Genomic DNA, 24,194 nt, shown 5'->3' with positions numbered 1-24,194 from the left:
CCCTTTGAACCAGACCAGTTCACAGTAGCATTCGCAAACAAACCTTTGTTTATATTTTTAAAAGGAATATGGTTCAGCTACTTGGCTAATTCTCAAGTTTAGGTTATAGTGCATCCAATTCTGTATTTCTGAGACGGATGCCAACATGTTAGGGATAGCTGAACAATGCACAAGCTGATATTCATAAATGCATAACATAAGCAAAAAAATTTTAATAAAAAAACAGTATTGAATTTGGTTTTAAATGAAGAGTGACTCCTTACGTTTGAAATATAATTTGTAGGCCGGGGCATCTCTGTAGCACCACAGTGTTTCATTTATAACAGTATGACATATTTTACCTTGGAAAAACTGGAGCTCCTGCAGTTTGGACATTACACTTGGCCATATTGCAATTTCAAGGATATTTCGATTCATTGTGCAGCCCTGCTTCAGACTGTATCAGCTAACATGGTCGGTCATAAAAGAGCATTTACAACTTCTCTTCAAATGGTCAAAACTTTCTGCCTCGCTTGTGCAGCTCACTTACATCCAAAACAAATAACAATTATTTGCTGTTTCCCTCAGTTCTGCTTTAGATTCACACACTTGTCCTATGATAAATCTGAACAAATCCAACACTTCAGATCTGCGTCTAGAAAAAATATTAAAGTGGATACCAGAGCACAAAGAATGGTTCATTATCGCCTATCATAGTTGAGCAGATTCCTACACATTAACGGGTATATAATTAAAGTCTGAAATATTTAATACAACCTCTGTTTTTATAGACTAATGCTGGCTGTTGTTCACATGGAGTATTAGTGTTTTTACAGCCCCAATATTCAGACAAAACCCTAATTTTGCAAGCTGTCTCTTCACCAAATCTACCAAAACATTACAATGCTGGAAAATTTTACACCTTCACAAAATCTATTCTCAAACACAGATAAATGACCAAAATATAGGCTACAAACAGAATTCCAGTGAGGAGTGTTCATGTGCCTTTATAACACCCTCTCTAACAGTATCATGACATCTCCTCTGTTCTGAGCTCTCTTTCTTAAATTCAAATTTGATATAAATTTTTTTTTCTTTCTCCAAAGGAAAATGCAGCATGTCCTCAGCCCAAAGAGTGACCAGGGAGTGGCAGGGCAGCCGTTTTAAAAAAGAAAGGGGAAAGGATTTTAACTCTGAGACATTCTGGATGACTTGGACAATGGAGCTGAAGACATTTTGTTTTTTTTTATAGTTTATGATTATTTCCAGACATGCAGCAGCACTGAGACTGGACTACATGTAACATGAGATTGTGCCTCCCTGTAATGATAATTTGGGTGGTTCTGGTCTGAGTTGACCCTTCTGACTGGCATATACAGACAATCTGTCATGCCTGCAAATAATCATACATATAACAACAGTAATTAAAGGGTTCGTGGTGGCACACTCCCTTTGAGGTCGCCGTTTTTCTTTGTATCTGTAGAAGCAGCAGAGCTCAGTGAATCCATGACACACAGCTCATGCAGCAGAGGTGGGTTCACTGCCGGGCACTTACCCTGCTCAGCACCGGATCTCTTCGACAGGAGAGGCTGGGGAGCGATGCGACGGCCACTCCGGCTCCTATCTTGGCTCCCTCCTTGAGTGGCTGTATAGACAGTCCTCCGTTACCGTGCCCACCTCTCCTCCTCTCGTGCTCGGGGGCTCCTGGCAGGTGACGGCGGCCTCTAGTCTTCCTGCGCCCCGGGAACGCAGCGCAGAAACTCTGTGTAATCTCCGCAGCTCGCTCCGCTCTGCTTCTCTCTCTCTCTCTCTCTCTCACTCTCTCTCGCTGCTCCACCGCCTTCGCCGCTGCCCTCTGACGTCATGAAGGAAAGCCCCGGTCGGTTACGTCACGCCGTTGAGAACACGGAAACCCCACCCCGTGTCGTTCCCGCCCCTCAGGAGCTTCATTACTGTAAATCCAAAACGTGTTTTCGTGGAAGAGAACAAAGAAACTGACTAGTAAATAAACACTTGTGTTTTTATCACTGCACTTATCAACAATATGACTCTGCTTCGTTTTCTTAGACAGACAATAGTGGGTTATCTGTAACCTCATCATCAGCCTCATCATCCTGTTTGTCTACAAGGCTCCAAGTTCAGATGTGCCCACATCAGTAAACCTCCAGTGGTAGAAGTAGGTTAGCCTACTCAAGCATGAATTTAAAGGTCCTCTTTGTAGGATTTAGGGGAACATAATGGCAGAAATGGTATATAATATTCACAACTATGTTTTCCTTAGAGTATAATCACTTGACAATAAAAATAGTGCTTTTGTTATCTTAGAATTTGCTGTTTATACCTACAGAGTCCGACATTGTTCTACAGCAGCCCAGAACAGTCAAACCAACACAAGCTCTACATAGAGCCGTTCATATTTTTGCCAAGTAGTAACCTCCAGGACTAAAAAATGAAGCTGGCGTGGAGGTGCCATAAACTGCAGTTCCTCTAATGGCCACTTGAGGCTGGCTCTAACAGTGAGTAAATCCTCATAGACTATAAAAAATAATAGACATAGCTAAAGTGATGTCACCCATTGGTCTTTGGACTCCCGTTTTTAAGTCTTGAGTTTGGCATTACGTCTGTCGCCATCTTGGATTTCTGGAGCTAGAAGTGACCATATTTGGATGAGAGGGTGGAGCTGTGGAGGAGCAAAGGGTGGATCTGACTGACAAGCAGAGGACACTATCAGCAGACAGTCTGTCATTTAAAGCAGCCCGCCCTTAAATATGCGTTACTTCAAGCCTTAATAAAATGTAAACAATTCAGTTTTATAAAAATTCACCCACCGTACAATTGTCATTAACGGTGAAATTAGCCATGGAGACTAAAACAGTTTTTTGTACCAGACTGTAAACATGTTTATTTCTGCTGTAAAGGTGGGCCTATGGAGATTGAAACTCACTCTTGGTGCCAGGCTCAAGTGGCCATGAGAGGAGCTGCAGTTTTTGGCACTTTTGTATTGGCTTTATTTTTCAGCCCTGGAGGTTGCTGCTTGGTCATTCCGTATGGACCTAATGTTAAAATGCCCAACTTTACAGCAGAAATAAACATGTCTACAGCCTGGTATGCTTTCACTGACAGGCAGTTTGCTGATAGTGTCCTTGACTCCACCCCTCACTCCTCCACAGTGCCAGTCTCTGCCCAAATATGGTCACTCCTGGCTCCAAAAACAAGATGGCAACAGCTGTAATGCCGAACTCGAGGCTTCAGAACTGGAGTTCACAAACCATTGGATGATGTCACTGTGGCTAGGTCCTTCTTTTGATACAGTCAAAGGTTTTTCTCTGTTTGACACACTGGAGACGTTTCAGTTGGTTGTAATCAACCTGCTAGATACCACTAAATCCTACAAACTAGCCCTTTCATGTATAGTGGTCACTACAGTGGACAGATATTTAAAAGCCATTTCTTGTATATGCATGGGTTTTGATGCTATAGTTGCATTTAAGGCACTAGAGTGGACCCTTGTGCGTCATGCCATACACTGCCACCCATTAGGCAGGTGTTGGCAGTGCAACCCAAATCTCTCAAAACCAAGATGGAGCTGAAAGAGGGAGGGGGGAGGTAGGAACAGGACGGAGGAGTAGAAAGAGAGAGAGGAGATGCTGAGGAGTCAGGAGCAGAGTTCAATGCTTTTGCATGGCATTGAACAGTATATGAACGTGTTAAAATATGTGACCACACTACTTTAACAGCATTAAAATATATTTTTTATAGTTCCACATGAGATATAGCATTTTTAAAACTGGTTTGTATTTCTTCAGTTGAAAACTTAAACGCATGCTGTCCAACTGAGTGGACATGTAGAACTGTTAAAAAATGAACTTCATAATTTACTTTTTCATGCCTGAAGAGGAATAAAACACTCAAGAAAAAAACCATGCATGAAAGGGCTAGATCCATATTCACAAAGCTTCTTAGTACAAAGAGTTGCCCCTAGTGATGAAATTCTTGGAATTATTTCCCCTTAAAGTTAAGACTAGGTTCTGGTAAAAATAAGTTATTTACAAAGCATCTTAGCTCTTTAAAGAGCGGTGAAAAGCATCAGGAGTAGAGAGGAGGAGTTTTAAGATGCTTAAGAGTTTTTTAAGAAGAGAAGATGACAGAAAGACAGAGAGGAAGGACAGATATTCTCCACATGCTGAATGAGGGTGAAATAATGAAATGCTACAGATAAGACCTTGCAGGGGAAATGTTTGTGGCCTATCTAATTAGAGATGCATGCTCATATCCAAGCCAACACAATGACACAATAACGCCAGAAATAAAGTGATCACAACACTAAGATATTTGGCAAGTGGAAAAATGCAACAGTGAAACAGTGTTGACTCGGCTTCGTCTCAACTTTTGATCAGCAGTGATCAAACTAATAATTTCAGTTTCATATTGTGATGGAGTCTGTTTCATTTCCACTGGGCGTCCACACCTTGCACCTTACTTCAAATATGAATATTACTGTAAAGAAGCTACAAATACTGTGACATGGCAGCACAGAAGATCCTAACGATCAGAAGAGTTTCAAGGTTGGAGTCACCAATTCAGTATCTGACTAAATGTCTCCCCCACTTCTTTAGTAATAGCCAGGAAAAAGTATTTGCAGAACATTTTGATGTCACAGTGAAGCTGACCTTTGACCCTTTGAATATAAAATGTCATAATGTCATCATTTTATCCTATTAGACGTGTGAAATTTTGTCAAAATAAGTGTATAGGTCACAGTGGCCTTTGACCACCAAAATCTAAGCACTTTGTTGAGTCCAAGTGGTGGTTTCTGCCAAATTTGAAGCAATCACCTCAGGGTGTTCTTGAGATATCACATTCACAAGAATAAGATGAAGGGATACACAATCCAACATATTGCTTCCAGCCATAGATGTTGCCAGTGTGGAGGCATTGTCTGTCTCTCTCTGTCTCTCTCTCTGGCATTATGATGGGTGTGATATCCCATAGTATATGTGTTGTAGTGAGTGAATCGACTGAAAGGGAACAATGAACTATGTGCAGGCCTACAATTAAAGATTTTTTTCTAATTTCTAAATAGTTAAGGCTGTCCCACCAGTTAAAAATAACAATAGCCCACAATTAACTTGAGAAATGATTCACAAGTTAATTAACACAAAGTGAGATCCAGTCAGAAGTGGTGCCTTGAGACACATGTGGAGACGCCTTTTATTGTCACTTGTAAACAAACAGAGAGAGCTGTCCACTTTCAGACAAATGTTGATAACAAGTGTAAACAGGCTCTAACATTTATCTACAACTGCTTTCTTAAACATGTAGTTTGCGCAGTGGGAGAGTACAGCGAAAAAATGGAACACAATGTGCACAAAATGTGCAGATTGTAGGAAAGCATATTTATTAGAAGGGTAAACATGAGGAATATGACAACTACGAGCCCCACTGCACCGCAACATTAGCGTTAACTTATAAAAAGTCTAAGCATTCCCTCTATTTTCTGATCCCCCCTCCCTCGCCTGTCCACCCACCCGAGATCTTTTGCCAAATCCAATCCGTCGCCTCGGTGGGAATGTAGCAGCTCAGCATTCAACCAGCTGGAAGAGAGAGGAGAGAGAGGGGAAGAAAGTTTTGGGTGAATTACAGAGAAAACGAAAGAAGCCATGACTAATAACATTTTTTTGGTCATTTAAATGCTGAACCTGTCAAAAGCAATGGACGAAAAAAATTAGCCCTGTCCATCTCTGAGAGTAATTAGGGCACCAGCATTCACTTTAAAGTGCACATTTAAAAGTCACATTCATTTAGGGCTGAACAAAACAAACAGCTGTCAGGCTTCAATTTTAAATCTATACATTCACAGCTTTCAAAAAAGTGACAAATAAAAAGGAAGTAAGGCATCACTGAGCACAGGATAGAATATTCAGGGAAATTTAGCATGAAATTGTCTGAAGCTGAATAAGAGACAGAAGTCTGCCTGCTAGGGCCTGCTGAACATCTGCTATTGTTTTTCATCACAGTAACCCCTGAGAGAATACACACATCAGTATTCAAGGGAAAGTGCAGGTGACACAGTCTGCATGCAAGATGTTTCCACTGAACACAAACACCAAGTCTGCAGAGCTGAGGAGGAAGCTAATAGGTCAAGGAGGAAGTGAGGATTCAAGGGCGAAGCCAGATGTCACAGGAGTGCTCAGAAGCCGATATACAGGATGGGGGAAAAAAAAACAAAAAAAAAAACCACATTACTCCTGTTCAAAATTCCGGATTTTTTTTTTAACACAACTCCCATGGTGCAAGTATCAAGAATATCTGGAACTAAACATAGTAAGGAAGTACTCTGAGTACACACCTACTGAACAAAAAAGAGGGTAAAAAGAGACCTCTGGGAGCAGCACAAACAAAAGCCCAAATTCAAAACATTTCCGAGAAGGACTTCATCCTGAAGGTTTGAGAGACCAACGTCCTTCAGCTCTTCTCTTTGATGCAGTTCACTTCACAAAAACTGTGACGTCAGCACACAAAACTTCCATTTTTAACTTTCAATGTCCTTGATGGAAAAAAATGAAAGTATGTTTATCCAACTGGCCTCTGAACTGATGTAAAAAAAAAAAAAAAAAAAAAAAACAATTAAAAAAAACAAATCACATTTCTCAATGTTAGAACACACACTTCACATTAAGTACAGGGAACTTAAAGGGAACCTATTATGCTTTTCCGTATTCTGTGTGTCATACATGATGTTACAATGAAGAATGTTCATATTAAACATGGCCAAAGTTCTAAATAATGAGGTAAATGTATGTAAAACTTAAACCTGTGAAACCTCAGGCTTTAGACCATTCTGAATACCCTGTTTCCAACCGTTTTTCTACTGTGGTTACAGTATGACATTGAAGTGTGATGGATTTCTTTATGAGGTCATCTGCTCCAGGCATGCTACTGCGAGCCTATACTACATGTAGTCACATGTAACATCAAGGAAACATGTAAACTCTGTAGCTAATCTCTTCCCAATTTTGGATCATATTCCTGCTGAAACATGTCCCGATGTGAGAAGAGGCTTTTATTGGTGATTTTTCACAAGAGAAAGTGTGGCTATACTTCTACACAGTCATTCTCCAGCTGCAATGACTGTGCAAAGACACCGAGATACACAAGTCCCAGAAACGCTGACCAATTAGAGCAGACTTAGCTTTTTGGGATGGGGGCTTAAAGAGACAGGCACTACAACGGAGCATCTCAGACAGAGGGTGAACACAGGTGTTCCAGCACAGACAGTCTGAGGAAAATTAAATGTTTTTTGGCCATTAAAGCACATAAACATGTTCAAGTAGAAACCTTAAATACAAGTATGAAGTAAAAATTTGCATAACAGGTCCTCTTTAATCTAAAAAAAGTGCTTGTACTTCAATAAGTGTTCTACATTTCAAAACAACCGAGAAATTTAGCTTCTCAGAAATAGTTTGCTCATATAAATTCCAGACAGACTGAAAGTTGCACACATCACTAAGAGGAAAATGACAGCAGCGTGTTGCAACCAAAACTTGTGATGTTGCTGAGCAAACGTCACACACCATTTAGGTCAACAGGAAGGATGCAGCTACCGGGGAGGGGGTGTCAGCCACAATCTGACACTACCTCCTGCTCCCTGGGGTCTTCATCAGCAGGTCTACTAGCAGTTTACTATCAACCTCAGCACATTGGGTGCCAGGGCTTTCTGTTCTGCTATGCTTGTCCCTCACATCTGTAGACTGGACTCAATTACAGAATTCAATACTGCTCTCAAAACCCATATTCTATAAGAATGCATCACTCCCAAAATGAGCATTTGTGTATCAGTTACTGACTGTGTTACGTTGAATGTGAATCGTGCGAACGAAGAATCCAAAAATAAGAGGCAAACATTCTTCATGAACTGAAGTAAAGCAGGTCCACATTTAACGACAGCAAAACTATATTAAAACACCCATTTCCAAACTCTCACACAACTTGTGAAGCATAATCCAAGTCTCATTTATGCAGCCATGTGCTCGGTGCTTCCCAAACATGCATTTTTGCCAAAAGACAAGAATAAAAAACACTTCTGCCGACAATTAACGTATGAGCTTTGCTTAAGCAGTGTTCAAACATACAGGCGGCCAACGCATGCTGCTCAGCAATTCACGAGACTGTTTGTACTGAGATGTTTTAAATAACAATGTATTAGAGAAAATATATGTGTTTGGTGAGTACCGAGCATACAACCGGATAAATGAGACTTGGATTATACTGCATGAATTGTGTGAGACTATGTTAACAGATGTTAATTCTGAACCCTTTTAATTCAATTCATTAAGAATTTTCTCAGTTTTGGATTCTTCGTTCACCGTGGAGGCATGACAGAAAAATGTATTTTTCACCAATTCAAGGCCTGAGTAACTGTTACACAATAATATATTATTAATACAGGGTGGCACGGTGGTAAAGTGGTTAGCACTGTTGCCTCACAGCAAGAGGATCCAGGTTAGAACACGCCAGCCAGTGCGGGCCCCTATGTGTGGACTTTGCGTGTTCTTCCCGTGTCAGAATAGGTTTTCTCCGAGTACTCCGGCTTCCTCCCACAGTCCAAAGACATGCAGGTTAATTGGTGACTCTAAATTGTCCGTAGGTGTGAATGTGAGTGTGAATGGTTGTCTGTCTCTATGTGTCAGCCCTGTGATAGTCTGGTGACAATGTCAGCTGGGATAGGCTGTAGCCCCCCGCAACAAAATTAAAGTCTATTTTATAGTGACGTGCATACTGATTAAATCAATCAAATGCTGAGTTAATTGTCAACCAGTCAAATTCCAAATGTCCAAAAGAGGGAGAGCAGTACAAGTAAGAAAATGGTAAACAGTAAATGGACTGCACTTATATAGCGCGATAACATGAATTCAAGGTCACATGACATGACTGTCTGATTTACAAATGGTCATTTTGTGGGTGAAGTATTACTTAAAAGTGATACCGATACCAACAGAGTACTTCATTTTATACCCATAATATGACTGGACTGGTGTGTAGTATAGCCATACTCTCTGATGTTTTAGTAGCAAATAGGCAGGCTTTGCAGACTCCATCAAATACACTGCATTACACTTCACCACACTACAAACTGTATGGATTGTAGCTGCTGCTGCTGAGTGTAAGCTCCGAGCAACGGACAGTTGTAAGAGTCCGCCTGGCTGCACACACAGTGACGGGGCTAGTTAACTGTTAGCATCACGAGGCTAACGTTACCTAATTGTTATTCATGAAGTACAAGCCAGAATCGTGCCGTTTTGGTGCTGCTGTTGTGTAAGCTTGTGCTAACCGGGCAGACATTGAACTGACTGTTCGCAGAGGAGAGCAGCTCTGGAGATGGCAGCAATAAAAGCGATACCCTGCCTTTGTCACGCCTTTTAATCTTGGTCCTAAAAACTGTTCTTTCAGTTTAACGACACCTAATAAAAACCAATCACTCTGGTTGTCTCTCAGTGAAAAAAATTAAAACCAGGTAAGGAATGTTACAGGCCACTGAAAATGACTAGCAGGTTGGACCATGTGTGTCTGATGCCTGTGATGTGTTTTCACCTTTAAGCGATTAAAAGAGGAGGCAATGCAGCTGATAGGAAAAAAACAGGAGATCTACAGTACGTGCAGGAGAATCAGAGACTAAGGAAGAGAAAAGGGCAAAGTCATCGATTAAACAAGAGCGAACCTGTCCAGCGAAGGCAAACAATATGCAACAAATGTCAATATTTCCAAACAGCTTCTGGTGAAAAGCATCTCTAGAAACGTGCATGGCATTCTGCTCTGCTAAATGTCAAAACATTAACTCTTATTTCTACACTGCATGAAAGGCAGAAGCAGCAGCGTAGTGCTAAGCGGCAGTTTGTTTCGTGGGTATTGATCAGGTGTTCTCTTTCAGGCTTTGTGATGAAGAGTAGCAAAAATACATCTTTAAATCCTTTCTGTTTCTACAACAGGGATCACACTGGTGAAACACTCTGATTTTCTTCAACTGACGATATATCGAGTCTCCATCTTCCACGGTTACATGTTGCGAAGTTACATTTTGTTGCCACTGTGACATTTGATCAACTCTTGTATAATCACCACCACTGAAGGGGAAAGAGCGCATCGGAGAGGATATGGGAAGGATGGAAAGAGGTTTTTAAATGAAGAACACTTGGTCTTTACAGGCGACAGCACGGGCGGGGATTTCCGTGGCAGCAGAGAAGGCAGCTACGATGGAGGCAAAGACGACGTTTGGGCTCAGGGCAGCGTTGACAGCCGTGTGCAGGCCCTTGGCTTTGTAGTAGTTCACCAGAGGGACAGTCTGCCGATGGTAGGCTTCCAGACGGGACTTCAACGTCTTCTCATTGTCGTCGCTGCGGCGGATGAGTGGCTCGCCTGTCAGCTGTGTGCAGACAAGAGAGAAAACAGATGAGAGGGACAAAAAAGAAAACAGACAAAGCATTGTTGTACAGGTTTTACCATCTCAGTCTTAACTCATGTCTACAATCAGGTCAGTGCTCTTCTGGTTTCATGCAGCAACCTAATAAGTGTCACTGAATCCCTCTCACTTTGCCTCGCTCACTTTGTGCTCAACTGAAAGTCGTCTTTGTGTTCGACAACAAAACAGGAGCTTTTGGAAATCACAGCCTTCTTCCTACGTCAGAGGGATTGTGTGTCGCTGCATGGTGTTTTGTTTGAAAATGACCCACACATGTACACTAAGAGTGAAAGAGACACTAAGAGTGATCTGCACTTGGGTGGAGCCAAAGATTCAGATGAAACAAGTATTCCGTACAAATAATGTACTTTTTACGGTACGAGTATCATCTTAGTAAAATGAGTCCAGATCCGTACTAGTGATGAAGGAAAATCCACAACAGGGTAGCAAAAATTATCTGAAGCTCGATCCTGAAATTGTTCTGTAAATACTTTTATAATTAATAATAAATATAGCAACTTCTTGCTCATAATAACAACTTCGAGTTAGGTTCCACCATTTCCCCTTGCAACACTACCCATTCCAAATACAGATACATTTACAGTTTTAGGGAGGTAATTAAGTTCACTGAACAGGTGCAGATACAGGTAATGGTGTCTCTATCATCATCTCTAATTGGCAACAAACCTTGCCATGTAAATCCCGCATATAAATCTGATCCGTATGGCCAAGATATCAATATTCTGTGACCATTACAATATTTGTTCACTTTAATATATGATTCAAAGTAGTTGCACAGAGTTTTACTTTTGGGAAAAAGAGGGCACTGGTATCTGATCTGTGCTCCATCAGCAGATACCCTGAGTTTAAATATCTGAGTTGAAAAAATTCGGGTCAGTTCATCCTTTACATTAAGGGGCCATGTCCGCTTAACAGTGTTTCATGAGGCCAGTGTATTTCTTTAATTCTTTGTAATGGGGACCCCTACATATTCACGATATGTAACAAAGGCCCGCAGCATCTCGAGGTGCTGAGCGCTGCACACTTGACATTTTTTCTGAGTGCCAAGAACTGAAAGTAAAAAATGTTAAATTTTGAGTAAGACACTATACTTCTCACTATCACTTTTTACCCAGCAGTCCAATTACAGTGGAGGGGCGGGACAAATAACAACTGTCACATCTTACATATACAAATGCTGAACAACAACAACAATGGAGGAGAAACGTATTCACTGTATAAATATTAGTATTATTCCTCTAATGAACTCACACAGAGCAGCAGGTCTGTCCTCTCTCCCTACATGCTTCAGCCTTGCCTTCATTCAGAGCTGCTACTCTACCTTGCGCCAACATTTTTACTTCCGTGGATATTCCGTCTCATTTTTCTTAGAATGACATCACTAAGAGCTATTTTTAGTCTTAGGATTCTTTGTGAATACAGGCCCTGGTGTTTTTGGTTGAGGTAGATGGTCACGGCCCCTAAGGGTCCCATTTTAATGGTGGTGCAGCGACCAGCACAGAACTCTATCCTGAAACAGATCCAACACCATTCCTATGTTAGCTACTGGGGTTGGGCAATATCTACCAAACTGGCACATGATGTCCACAGGGATATTATTGTTGGTAAATGGTGGTGGTCACAATGACGGCGACAAACTCGGTCACTAAAAAGGTACTACTTCCCCTTTCTGGCAGGTCATCTGGTAGATAATTTAGAATTGTTACTTTTTAAGTACCCAATAAATGACATCAGCGCCATGGACACACCCAGTAATAAATTGAGACTGTCGACAGCCATCTAAACAACAACTTTAATATTTGATCTTTGCTGTGTTTAATTTGATAAAAGTGTAACATTTCTTCTGGCATTGGCATTTGAAAAACTGCTGGAAACCCTCATTCATTGTCACCTTGTAAAAACTTTTAGTCCCATCAATAAATCAATCAACCTCCCACTTCAAGGCCAAACTGTCTCTCTCCGCTGGACGCCACCACCAAACAGAAATCTTCTCGAGGAGAGAACACACCAAAATATTAAAAAGACGCCTTCACTAACTCTGAGTCTCTTAATGTACATCTGCTTCTTTGTGAGGTATCCAGATTTAATAAGATGTATTTAATGATGATGGCTTTTGACCAGAAACATCTCCATGAATTTAATTAGCAAGTCCCGAACATTTTATACATTCAGTTTGCGTCAAAGCACTTCAGTCTGAAGCTGACTGATTGTCACAGATTTCTAGCTTGGCAGTGAGTTTAGGTAGGTGGCAGTTTAGCCAAAAGTGGTTTCTAAGTGGGTTGATAGTGAAACTACTTACGTCATCCTTCATGGGCTCTTTGGGGGGGTTGAACTCCTCGTGGTAGGAGCGGCCACTTGGCTGATGAATTAGTCTGGGGAAATGGAGGGGAGACGGTGAGATGAGGAGGAGGAGGAAAGGACAAGGACGGAAAAGAAATCAGAGTGAGACAGACAGATGAGGGTTAGACAGCCACAGTGACTCACTAACTACTTAACTGTCCTTTTCACATCCCACATGCTGCCCTTGTCCTACTTGGACTTGAAAAGGCAGCAGCCAGCCTCCTCCTCCTCACAAAAGGACCCCCGTCAACAGAAAGATGGCTCTTTGCAAACTGTTTCTTTTATTCAATGTGGCGCATGTATAACATCGAGTGGTTATTGTGAGGAAAGGAGGACAAACTCTGTGCTGTAATAACAAACACTAACATTCAAATAAACACAAGAAGTTTGTGCTCTAATAAAAAACAAAAAAAAAAGGGATCAGCACTCAGTGAATAATCCTCCTAAGCCCTACGATAAGCTATTATGGCAAGGCTTAACTATATAGACCCGTGAGCAGTGATAACTAACATGTCTTTGGGGTCATCGGGTGGGAACCTCCTTTCACCGGTGTTTCGTCTAGTTAGTCCCACGACACCTCCAGGAGGCTAGACCGTGATCTCTGGCGTCCCAGAGACACTCCCCTAACAAAAGATTTCAGAACACACAATTTCTGAAAGCGCCAACATGTGAAGGTCTCCAAGAGCACGTCTGTCTGTGCAATGTGTGGGTCAGCTTCAAATCAGAGCGCAGCATGTTAAATTAAACTGTTTCAAAACAGTTATGTAAATAATCATTTTTTGCACAGTGGAGGCAGAAGAGCTGGAAGCTCACCAGGAAACAACAAGACAGTTTAATTGAATCGTTATAAAACTTTCTCTGCAGGCCTTAACCTGTAGAGCTTACGTAAATGAATCTGTGTCAGGTCAGAACAGGAACTGGCACAGTGGCATTTATCAGTAGTGCTGTAAGCTTACTGATGTAGGGACTACCTGCGGGCTGTGCAGTGGTTACTGTTGGTTGTGGCTTTTTTTTCACTAGTGGCAGAACCGAGACAAAGAGGAAAGGCCAGCTGATGTTTCAGATTTTAATGAATTAATGTATTTAACCTAAACACAATGCTAGGACTCATGGATTATGAGTTTATTGTTTTATATTCCTAATGAATAAAATGAAAAAATGAATATGTCACGAATGAACTGCAGCTTCATTGGTGTCACTTTGGAGGCTCATAAAAAGCAGTATTTCTGAGCAGCTGTAACACTCAGTCCAAATCATCAGGGACAGATTTGTCCACTTTCAAGGATTCAACCTGTGACCTTCCAGCTGCAGGACGCTCTCAAACCCCCTAAGGCCACCTTCTTTGTTAATCGCATGCTTTGCCACTCCACTTCTCTCCAGCATTATCTCACTTTCCCAGACTCTTCTGCTCACATGAATCAATCTACCTGCCCAGGTGGATTTAACATGCAGACAGAATGAGGAGCGTCGAAGCAAAAAGGAAAAAGCACCATCCTGAGAACTTAAAAACCTCTGTTGTGGCTGGGAAATAAAACAGATTGGATCCTTTTCTCTGGTCTTGAATAATTAATTCTCTCTCCTACCTGCCACAGATCCTGCGGACCAACAGAGAGTCATCAACAGCGAACTCGATCACAGAGTCCAGCTGCTCGTGCCTCTTGTCCAACAAGTCGTCCAGCTGCAAGAGACAAACACAGAGGGATCAAACAAAAGACACGACTGATATCTAATGTTCAGTATAAAAACACTCATCCTTTCTTGTCCTCTAATTTTTTTCTGATATAATGACTCAGACTAAATAAAAATATAAGCTTTCATCAGTAACATCACACTTTCCTTCTTACTTAAAGGGAAAATGGAGCCTTAATTTGCAACATATTATAAGATCATACTTTAGTATAGGGCCTCCTTGTGCTCTAGTGTATTTTAATTTTTTTGGTGTTAATTTGCAGGAGCTTGCAGAAGCTTTGTTACAGTGAAACAAAACATTGTTATTTAGATGCACATTTTTGGAAATAATGTTTTTAGTTAGGTTTAACAGGGGCCATGCACAACATAAGTGTTGAGCCAGAGTTTGCTATATGGCTCATTTGAATCTGCAGTCCATGCTTTTTATTGATTTTTTTGATCATAAATACTTCAATGAAAGACAACATAGGAGTTGTCTGCACACGGGTCTCAACATGGTGGTGGCTAAGCTAGCTGCTTGCAGGTAGCACTGCTAAATCCATAAACAGCCCTAAACAATCACAACCGTGCTGACAGAGCTAACAGTGTTAGCCAGGAAGGAAACTGGAGGGTGGGCACTATGATTCCAAGATTACACCATCCTGATGTCAGCGGCAACAATGAGTTAGCAAGTGTCAGGCTGGGCACCTGGCAGGTGACCCACAAAAAAGTTGATCCCCAGGTGGTATTTTACCTTAGGGTGCTTTCACACCTGTAGTTTGGTTCATTTGGTCCGCACCAAGCGGAAAACAATGATACAATGTTGCATTTTAGTTTTGGTTCAGTTCCTGCTCACACTGACTTTTTGCAAACGAATCAAGAGAAGTAAACACGAGTGAACTCGACTGGACAGTTCTGGCATTTGTCATCTTGCATCATCAGGACCAACGAGGGGAAATCGAATTCTACTTACCGACAGCTTCTGAAATGTTCATATTTCTGTTCTTTGGTGTCACAGAGCTCACAGAGAAATAACTGATAGTAAGCATTATTAGTGGGCTAATGTTAGACTGCAAATCAATCGCATGTTAAACTTTACGACTAACATAGAGACAAGATGAAAAGAAGACGTCTTGCGTGTACTGTGGGATCACTGTCACACAATTTTTAATGGACTTTAATGGCTTTTTAATCAGGGAAAATATCATCACTGACGTGCATATGTGTAACCATGGCTACATGTATATATTAGTATAAATAAGTTATGGCATATATGTGGCCTTTATAAGGATCAATTATGAGATCGTGGAGAAATTTCACCATCAGCAGATGGATTTATTATTGGTAAGTCATGCTAAAATCATATCTGCTATCATAAAATCCTGTGATTGGTTTATTTTATTTCACACCACAAACAAACTGCACCAGAGTCCGTTTGGAAGCAGACTGAGACCCACCAGGATTCGATTGACAGGTTAGGTGTGAAAGCACCCTCAATATTATTTTCAGGTATGGTCCTGGGTTAAAGGTAAATTTCGGTTTATTTCAACCCGTCTCCTATCGTCCTAAATTTGGTTCAAGTGACTAGTGACATACAGATAATAGTTAGCATGTTAGCCATTAGCCTAGATACAGCCGAAGCATCAGACCTGTTAAAACGTAAGAGAACGGGCATCCCTTCAAGTGCAAAGTTAGTCCACTAAACAAGCTGTTTTTCCACAAAGACCGCCTCATATCGTTAGGATAAATGTCAGAGAACATATAGAAAACGACATGTAAACGTGTTGTCTTACCTTACCGGTGTGGTGCCATGTTTGTTTACAATGTAGCTCTGCTCTCCAAAGCGCGGACGAAATATCGCGAGAACAAGCAGCGATCTCATAGCGTGCCTGAACATGCAGCAACAGCTGGAAGGCAGAACCGGACAGTAGCCTGAAGAGGAGGAGAGAGCGAGGCGCAACAGGTAACGTTAGAGGACGAGAGGGGAGGAATGGCTGCTGCAAGGCTGCATAGCTCTGGAGATTGGTGGTGTACCTGTGAATGCTGTGCCCCAGTGCCCACAGAAGAGGAATGCCTCTGTTGCAAGGAATGGGACCGGTTGCAGCCTTATTTTCAAGGTCTGGATGTGACCGAGGACGAGACACCTCCACCTGGAGTAGTATCCAGCTGGGCTTTATCTAGAGCTGGCGAGATATATTTCGGCTGCGCTTTGGAAAGCAGAGCTAGAGGGATAAACAAACATGGCACCACACCGGTAAGGTAAGACAACACGTTTACATGTCGTTTTCTATATGTTCTCTGACATTTATCCTAACGATATGAGGCGGTCTTTGTGGAAAAAAAGCTTGTTTAGTGGACTAACTTTGCACTTGAAGGGATGCCCGTTCAATTAAGTTTTAACAGGTCTGACACTTCGGCTGCATCTAGGCTAATGGCTAACATGCTAACTATTATCTGTATGTCACTAGTCACTTGAACCAAATTTAGGACGATAGGAGACGGGTTGAAATAAACCGAAATTTACCTTTAACCCAGGACCAAACCTGAAAATAATATTGAGGGTGCTTTCACACCTAACCTGTCAATCGAATCCTGGTGGGTCTCAGTCTGCTTCCAAACGGACTCTGGTGAAATAAACCGAAATTTCCCTTTAAACAAGAAAATGTGGGTCACATCACAGGTGTTAGAAGATGAATATACATTTCTAAAAAAAAAAAAAAAAAAACATTAACAAATTTAATTTCATATTTTAATGTTTTTAATCCTCTGACTGTTGACTGTGTGTGTCAGCTCTGTCTTCTGCATTAGCTGGAATACGAGAGTCGTCTCAATCTGATGTGTTAGTAACAGGCAATTTAACTGTGGAGATGTGCTGCTCAATCCAAAGAGTAGTCAATTAAATTGTATTTCCTGAATTCATTTAGATTTAAAATACATTATCTTAGCTTCGCATGTATAAAATGTCCCAAAATGACCACTTTAAACACACTATTTGAGCAGCTCATAGTTATTACAGGATTTGCAGTTTTGTGTCAGGCCATGGTTCTTGTGTTGGCACGCTGGGTTGCAGAACTAACTTGTTATATGTGTGGTAGGTGGGGCATCTGCTGCATTGCATATCGCAGTTTCCAGTTTGGGAGGTGAACTTGAAAACAGACCCATGTAGGACTCTGATACAAACATGCACTAGCATGCACTCTCAGCCGTACCACCTTACCAGAGCAAACCACAGAGAAGCTCAGATGACAACACATACAGAGGGAGCGTGACTTTATTCTCTGCACAGGACGCCATTACTCCACTATAGCTTTACATAGCAAATAGTGGTTTGCTGCTATATTATTGTTCTGAATGTCGCATACAGAACCTTGAAGTAAACAATGCAGCTTTCTTGTTTGATGTAACAGGAAGAACATACAATGTGATACATCCGAGTAGCTTTTCCCTAAGCTGGGCTGTTATTGTGAACAGTGACAGTAAAGTAATCACTGCACAGCCTTAAAGGATTAGCTTGACAGTTTAAGAAATGGAATTATTTACTTTCTTGTAGAGAGTAAGATGAGACGATCGATACCACTCCCATGTGGATTGAGTACCGAGCTAGAGCCAGGAATTAACTAAGCTTAGCACAAAGACTACAAACAGGATGGAATGGCTAGCCTCGCTCTGTCCGAAAGACACCTAACAGAATCTCTAAAACTCATGATGATAACATGTTGCATCTTGTTTGTTTAATCTGTACACAAACCAAAAACAACAACTTGTGGTTTTACATGGAGTTATATACTGGATCTATTTCCCTCTGGACACAGTGATGTCCTGTTTGTTTGTCTGGGAAGAATTACCTATTTTCCAAAAGGCCAAACTCTCCTTAAACTCATTTAATAACAGCAGAAAGTGACCGCGTCAAATTAAATCCTCACCATCTCAGCTTGCTTGACTGTGCGAGGGAATCCGTCCAACAGGAAGCCGTTCCTGCAGGCTGGCGTGTCCAAGTTCTTCTCAATGAGCTCCACAACCATCTCATCACTGACCTGTCATTGAATAAAACGTAATCATTCCCTCATCCAGCTATTCACACTGTAATCTGCCGTATCCTGCACAGCAACAGCTCTGCACAAGAGCCAGAAAACAACATGCTGACAGTGTTCAACTGTTTCAGAGACATGTGATTTCTTCACAGTGATTAAATAGGAGACATTTTGTATAGAGAACAGAAAACAGATTCTTTCATGCAGCGGATGCTCAAAAACATCAGCAAACATAGCGACAAGCAGCTGTGAGGAAATCAGTCTCATGCTGAGACACGGAGGAGGCAACAGAGAGTTATGCAACAGTTGCATAAAGACACACACACACACACACACACACACACACAGAGTTCTTGATGTACACACAAATACACAACACCACACACAATGAGATTAGAAATGTTATGAAAGGTGCCAAAAGGCAACACATAATTATTCTCATATCAGAAGAGATGTCAAAATTTCGTCAAAACATTAAGTAGGAATGAGAGTTCTTAAAATCAAATGCATGTACGCTCAGGCTACATCCACACTAATATGCTTTCATTTTAAAACACATAACTATTGCTATGCTAACACCTAGCATCCACACTTCTCTGCCATTTTGGAACCCCTAAAACGGTGTTCTTTGAAAATCGTGTCAACGTCAAGTCTGACCCTATTTTAATTTGTTGTTTGAGGTTGTGTTTTAGTCTGGATGGGCAGAAACTTTTAGAGAAGATGATGCAGTCTGACACGTTTGCTTCCTGACTGGGTTTGAGGGGGTTAAAAAGGGGGTAAGTCACAAGGTCATATCATGTCATATCATTAGGATACAACACACGCAGCGTAATCTAGCCACACATGCCGAAGTAGTCCGCAGCCTGCCTTGGGTCGGAATATTTTTGCACTAAAATGACAATAAAAGCTTTCTAATGCTAATTTCTAATTCTCTAGTTGCATTGCACATGTGTCATACCTAATAGCTCCTATCACCTTCACCTCACCTCACCATACTGTAATACAATACAGTATGGACATAAAGGGTGGAGATTCTGGAAGCACCAAAAGGCAGATTTATATGTTAAGTTACAAGAGAATTTAAGAACAGACAGAGTCATAAATAAAAAAGAGTAACAGTTCATAAATAAGGTACATGCTTAATTAATTCAGTCATTTAACATGTGTTTTTGCCTCCATTAGAAGACATCTCAATTACTTGTCACTGTTGAGAGTATTACTCCGTATATGGCTGAGCTCCAACTTAAAGGAATGGAAAATCCTTGGGAAAAACCTGGTATGCTGTCTGACACTTGTTGCACTGCATGGTTGTGTTTAAGGCATTTTAGCTGTAAATGTCACTGAAGACAAATAAAACAGGAGACATGTAGTCATGTGTCTCTAATGTCAACATGGAACCTCAGAGAGTGCTGCAGGGGCAGAGACAGAAAAATACACACAGAGGTCATGAGAAGCAGACGAGCAGAAACGTTACCAGTTTGCCAGCATCCATGGTCTCCTTGAGCCTCTTGCCGAGCTCCGAGCCTGAAGCCACCATGGCCCTCAACATGTCTCCAGTGGCCAGGTGGCAAACACAGTACTGCTCTGCTAGCCGAGGGGCCTGCAGGGAGAAAAGAGACAGATTAATGAATTATTAAAGTTTTAAATGATCACCACTGACCAGACAGACGAAGAAAGAGTTTGGCTGTGGATCCTAACTTTGTTCTACCCACTGATCTGTCAGAGAGCCAACCACCTGCATTGTTGGCTGTTAGAAACATGGAAGCAGTTTGCAGTAAATTTGGCTATGAGACCAAAAAGTTTTCAGAAGCAGGGATTTATAGTTGTGTAGGCCAAGCAACCTCTCCAGAAAATTCAAAGTTATCTTATATATTACTCAACTGATAAGTCAGTTAGATATGAGGAACATCTTCTCTCTACTAATTAGGTCAAAGCTTTGTTCCTTTGTTCACATTACATGACTGACTGTCCAGGGCTGGAAATTAACTTTATTGTCCACCTGCCACACTGGCTGATGTAGTTTCAGCTGTCAATATAAGAATCCACACATCAAATAAATCCTAAGAGCACTTCACTAAGAACAGATGACTCAAGCCAGATCACAACATGTGTAAAAGAAACAGGAGTCTGAACACACAGAGGTAATGCCAGGACACGTGTGGATGTGCACTTCAACACACATGTGACTGCTCTGAGAGGATTTCACCATGTGGCGATGTCACACGACAGAACTCAAGGAGGTCACTGTGACTTTTTTTTGTGGCAACACTTCAGGTTTCTGTCTCCTACAAAGTTACAAAACAAATCATCAACCTGAATTATGTAACCATGAAACTATATTCTAACAGGCAAAAGACAACCATATGTTTTAAAGAGGGACTTACTCTATAATTATCGCCGCTGTGCTGCTTGTACTGTGACTGTCTTTAGTAGATATTTTGGTGATTTTTTTTTGGATAGAACATTAGTCTAATAAAAATGCATGTTAACATTTGTCAATATGTTTGGAAAATTACATAACATACTGTATATACCAACATTAAACACATAATGGAACATTCCCATTTAGCCTTTAGTTAGAGAACCAGCTGATCTAGGTGTTCCTGAAGCACTGGTCTGAGCAGAACAGATTCTGGTTAACTTTCACCCCACTTTCTTTTGTATTTATGTATTTTTACATTCATATTGCTGTGAAACTACACACCAGTACAACTATACATCTAAATCATAGTCAGATTCTTCACCTAGCTGACTGACAGCAGCAGAGGAAGAGTTTCTTACAATAAACAGGAATGCAATTAATGTTTACTTTCATTATCAATAATCTGTTCATTATTTTTGCTCAATAATTTAGGTGATTAAATGTGGTAAATAGCGAAAATGCCCATCAGAATTTTCCAGGGGCCAAAAATTGCGTTGTTAGGTTGCACCAACAGTCTACAACACAAGAGATATTCAATTTACAATGATAGAGAACTGGTGAAAAGCATTTTCACTTGATAACTGAGGTGAAGAATTGAACAAAGACTGTTAAAATTGTTGCCTACTTTGTGTTCGTTGATTAAATTGACTGAATCGATAAAACACAGTTCAGTCCACAGTAACACCAATGCTTTTGTCTTCAGGTATTTAGATTACTGTAACTCATTATCTCAAGGTCTGACACAAAAATCAATCAACTGCCTCCAACTTGTCCAAAATACCACAGCTAGGGTTCTTACAAGAACTCAAATATTCCCTATTCTCACCTCACTGCACTGATTACTCATGGTGTCCAGAATTAATATTAAAATGTTCACTTTTAAAACAAGCAACAATTCTTGCCCCTTCTTACATCATCAACCTTCTCACCCCTTACACCAGATCTTGGTCTCCAGTGCCAGGCTTGAGACAGAGGGTAGTAGGGCATTTGTCATAAGGGCTACACAATTGTGAAAAAAACTTCCATTGGGAAACAGACAAGCTACATCAGTGTCCTCTTTTAAAAACCAATTTCAATAAAATAGCTTTTAAGAGGGGTTTTTCTTTGTGTTTTATGCTTTCATTCCTTTGTTTAATCCTTTCTATTCGTTGTCTTTATCTTTGTCTCTATTTCTTGGCTACATTGATTGATCATTTATTCCAAATTGTTATTGCACCATGTGCTTTCTACTTTTGAGTCTTTGAAGCACTTTGTAAATTTGTTTTTGAGAAGTGATATATAAATGAAGATAACTTTTGTTATAATTATTATTGCACTAGAGTCTATACTTATACCTGCAATTTTTATTTTGGTAACTTCTGCTCATGGTCATACTGGTAGACATTTTAGCATATTTATATCTACCGTTTCCTATATTTCTATGAAGTTTCTGTGTATTACTTTGCACTTTGCTGCTTTTTGAACTTCTGTTCCTCTCTCTGTTCTACTCCTACACTACATATCTTTGTCTTAGTGCTCCGTGCAATGACCATTAAGTTGAATCCAATCTAATAATAAAATAAGCAGACATTTGCTCACTGCAGCATTTGGACAGTGTGGATTTACACTCTTTTCTCTGTTTCATATCCCAATAAAGTGAACAACAGCGGGGTTTTTGCTCTTTCGCCAAATAGAAAATATCATATTAGTCTTTGTTTAACTGTGATGAGCATGGCAAACTTCTTATAAACTGACTAAATCAAGTTATTCATTGATAAGAAAGAATAATCTTCAGAAGGAGCCCTGCAACGAACCCTTTGCTCTGTGTAAGAGGCATACTAACAAAACACAACAGGTGACAGATGCTAACTTCTGACACCAGGGTTTTAAAGTAGCTAATTTCATCATCAAACATGACAAAAATTGTGTGCTTACAGACATATTTCTAACTGTCCCGGACACTAATGAGGTTGTAATAGTAGTTAACTTCATTATGAAACTGACGAACGCATTTAAGAATAATAACAACCCCTCTTAACGGACTCTCCAGCTGTGTTTTCCTGAGTGTTGTAGTCACAGACGGAGCCAGGTAAAGCCAGGTAGGTTAGCATTAGCATTAGCTTGTACTAACTACAGCTGACCATGCGTTGAACGCTATTAAGCTAACGGCTAACTGCTAGCTCAGTTAGCGTCTCCTACCTGAGTCCCCTTCCCGGCTCCGGGTGGTCCGAGCAGGATGGCACGGATCCCCTCCTGCACATCGGCTATCGCCTCCTTCAGCTGCGTGCTAGGTGCCATGTCTGGACCAGGAGAGCACCAGGGCAGAAACTTTATTAAAGTCTGTCTGTCTGGTCCTGATGACACTTCAGCCAAGTTGAGGCAGGAAAGGAAAACCTTTCCGCCTCCTCTCTGCTTCAACAGCTAAACCCCGCCCCCACTGGAAAATACAGCATTTTGATTGGCCGCTAGACTGTTCTGTCAGGGATCTGCGCTAATTTTGTTTGTTGATTGGTTGAAATGTGTGTGACGACTCATTGTGCAACATCCGAAAAAGCTTTCACTCCGTAATGTTGAATATGTGAAGAAATGTACACTATTTTTTAATCATAAATTAGTGATTTTATTATTGATCATGGTGTTCTTGAATTTTTTCGGTGTTGCTTTTTGGTTTTCCTGTCTATCCCAATTAATAATTCATTGTATTATTATTTATTGTTAGTTTTTTTCTGTATATTAATATATTTTTGTACTTATGAATAACTTTGTTTTGTCTTTTTATAATCTATATAATATTCCATTTTTTCTCAGTGACTTTGGCGCATTTCTCAGATCAAAACTATTTGTTTAACTGCCACTGACTAGATCACTTGTGCACATCATAAAAGCAGTTTCTCATTCTTTCACTGCACATTTTCAACACATTTCTATTGGATTTTTGTAGATGCATTAGATAAACCAATGTTCAACCACTTTTGTAAAATAGCTCACATGTTTTTATTTTGTGTGTGTGTGTGTGTTATGCAGTGCTGGAAAAGAGTTCAGTCATTTTCTTGACTGTATCACAATGTCATGGTCTGTCATCAGACTGCAGTGCAAACAGTAAAGGTGTAAATGTGAATCATGTCCAGTCTCTTGCAATCAATCTCCCACATACAGTAATGTGTGACTTTGTACCCTACTGTTGGAACAGATAAAGGCCATAAAGAAAAAGTCTGGCCTTGTGCATTGTTATCAAAACCTTAGCCATATTTTACATCAGAAAATACTGACAGAGTGCACTATTACACTGAGCACATAA

The 24,194-nt window shown here is 40.7% G+C and overlaps 2 protein-coding genes across 3 annotated transcripts in view; both read right to left on the bottom strand.

Moving 5' to 3' along the window:
* The window catches only part of rnf19b (ring finger protein 19B), a 48,078-nt gene extending 46,284 nt beyond the window's left edge, over positions 1 to 1,794 (bottom strand). Inside the window, exon 1 of the mRNA XM_033637443.2 lies at positions 1,535 to 1,794. The gene's annotated coding sequence lies outside the window, so the exon portion shown is untranslated. The remainder of the gene's footprint in view (positions 1 to 1,534) is intronic.
* A 3,365-nt stretch (positions 1,795 to 5,159) lies between these two features.
* ak2 (adenylate kinase 2) lies at positions 5,160 to 23,294 on the bottom strand. Of its 2 annotated transcripts, XM_033637492.2 has the most exons (7): positions 23,096 to 23,294; positions 19,970 to 20,095; positions 18,388 to 18,498; positions 14,380 to 14,474; positions 12,756 to 12,828; positions 10,180 to 10,399; positions 5,160 to 5,573 (listed from the first exon to the last, which is right to left on the bottom strand). In XM_033637492.2, the coding sequence occupies exons 1-7, from the start codon at positions 23,192 to 23,194 to the stop codon at positions 5,566 to 5,568; spliced, it is 732 nt and encodes a 243-aa protein (XP_033493383.1). In that variant the 5' UTR covers positions 23,195 to 23,294; the 3' UTR covers positions 5,160 to 5,565. The 2 variants fall into 2 exon arrangements, with proteins under 2 accessions (XP_033493383.1, XP_078031971.1); XM_078175845.1 differs by lacking the exon at positions 5,160 to 5,573 and having other exon boundaries at positions 6,231 to 10,399.
* Between the last annotated feature and the right edge of the window lie 900 nt (positions 23,295 to 24,194).

The sequence above is a fragment of the Epinephelus lanceolatus genome, chromosome 16 (genome assembly GCF_041903045.1).
Source record: "Epinephelus lanceolatus isolate andai-2023 chromosome 16, ASM4190304v1, whole genome shotgun sequence".
In the NCBI taxonomy this organism is placed as follows: domain Eukaryota; kingdom Metazoa; phylum Chordata; class Actinopteri; order Perciformes; family Serranidae; genus Epinephelus; species Epinephelus lanceolatus.
The sequence above is the reverse complement of the archived record's forward strand: the minus strand, read 5'-3'. Positions and strand labels throughout refer to the sequence as shown.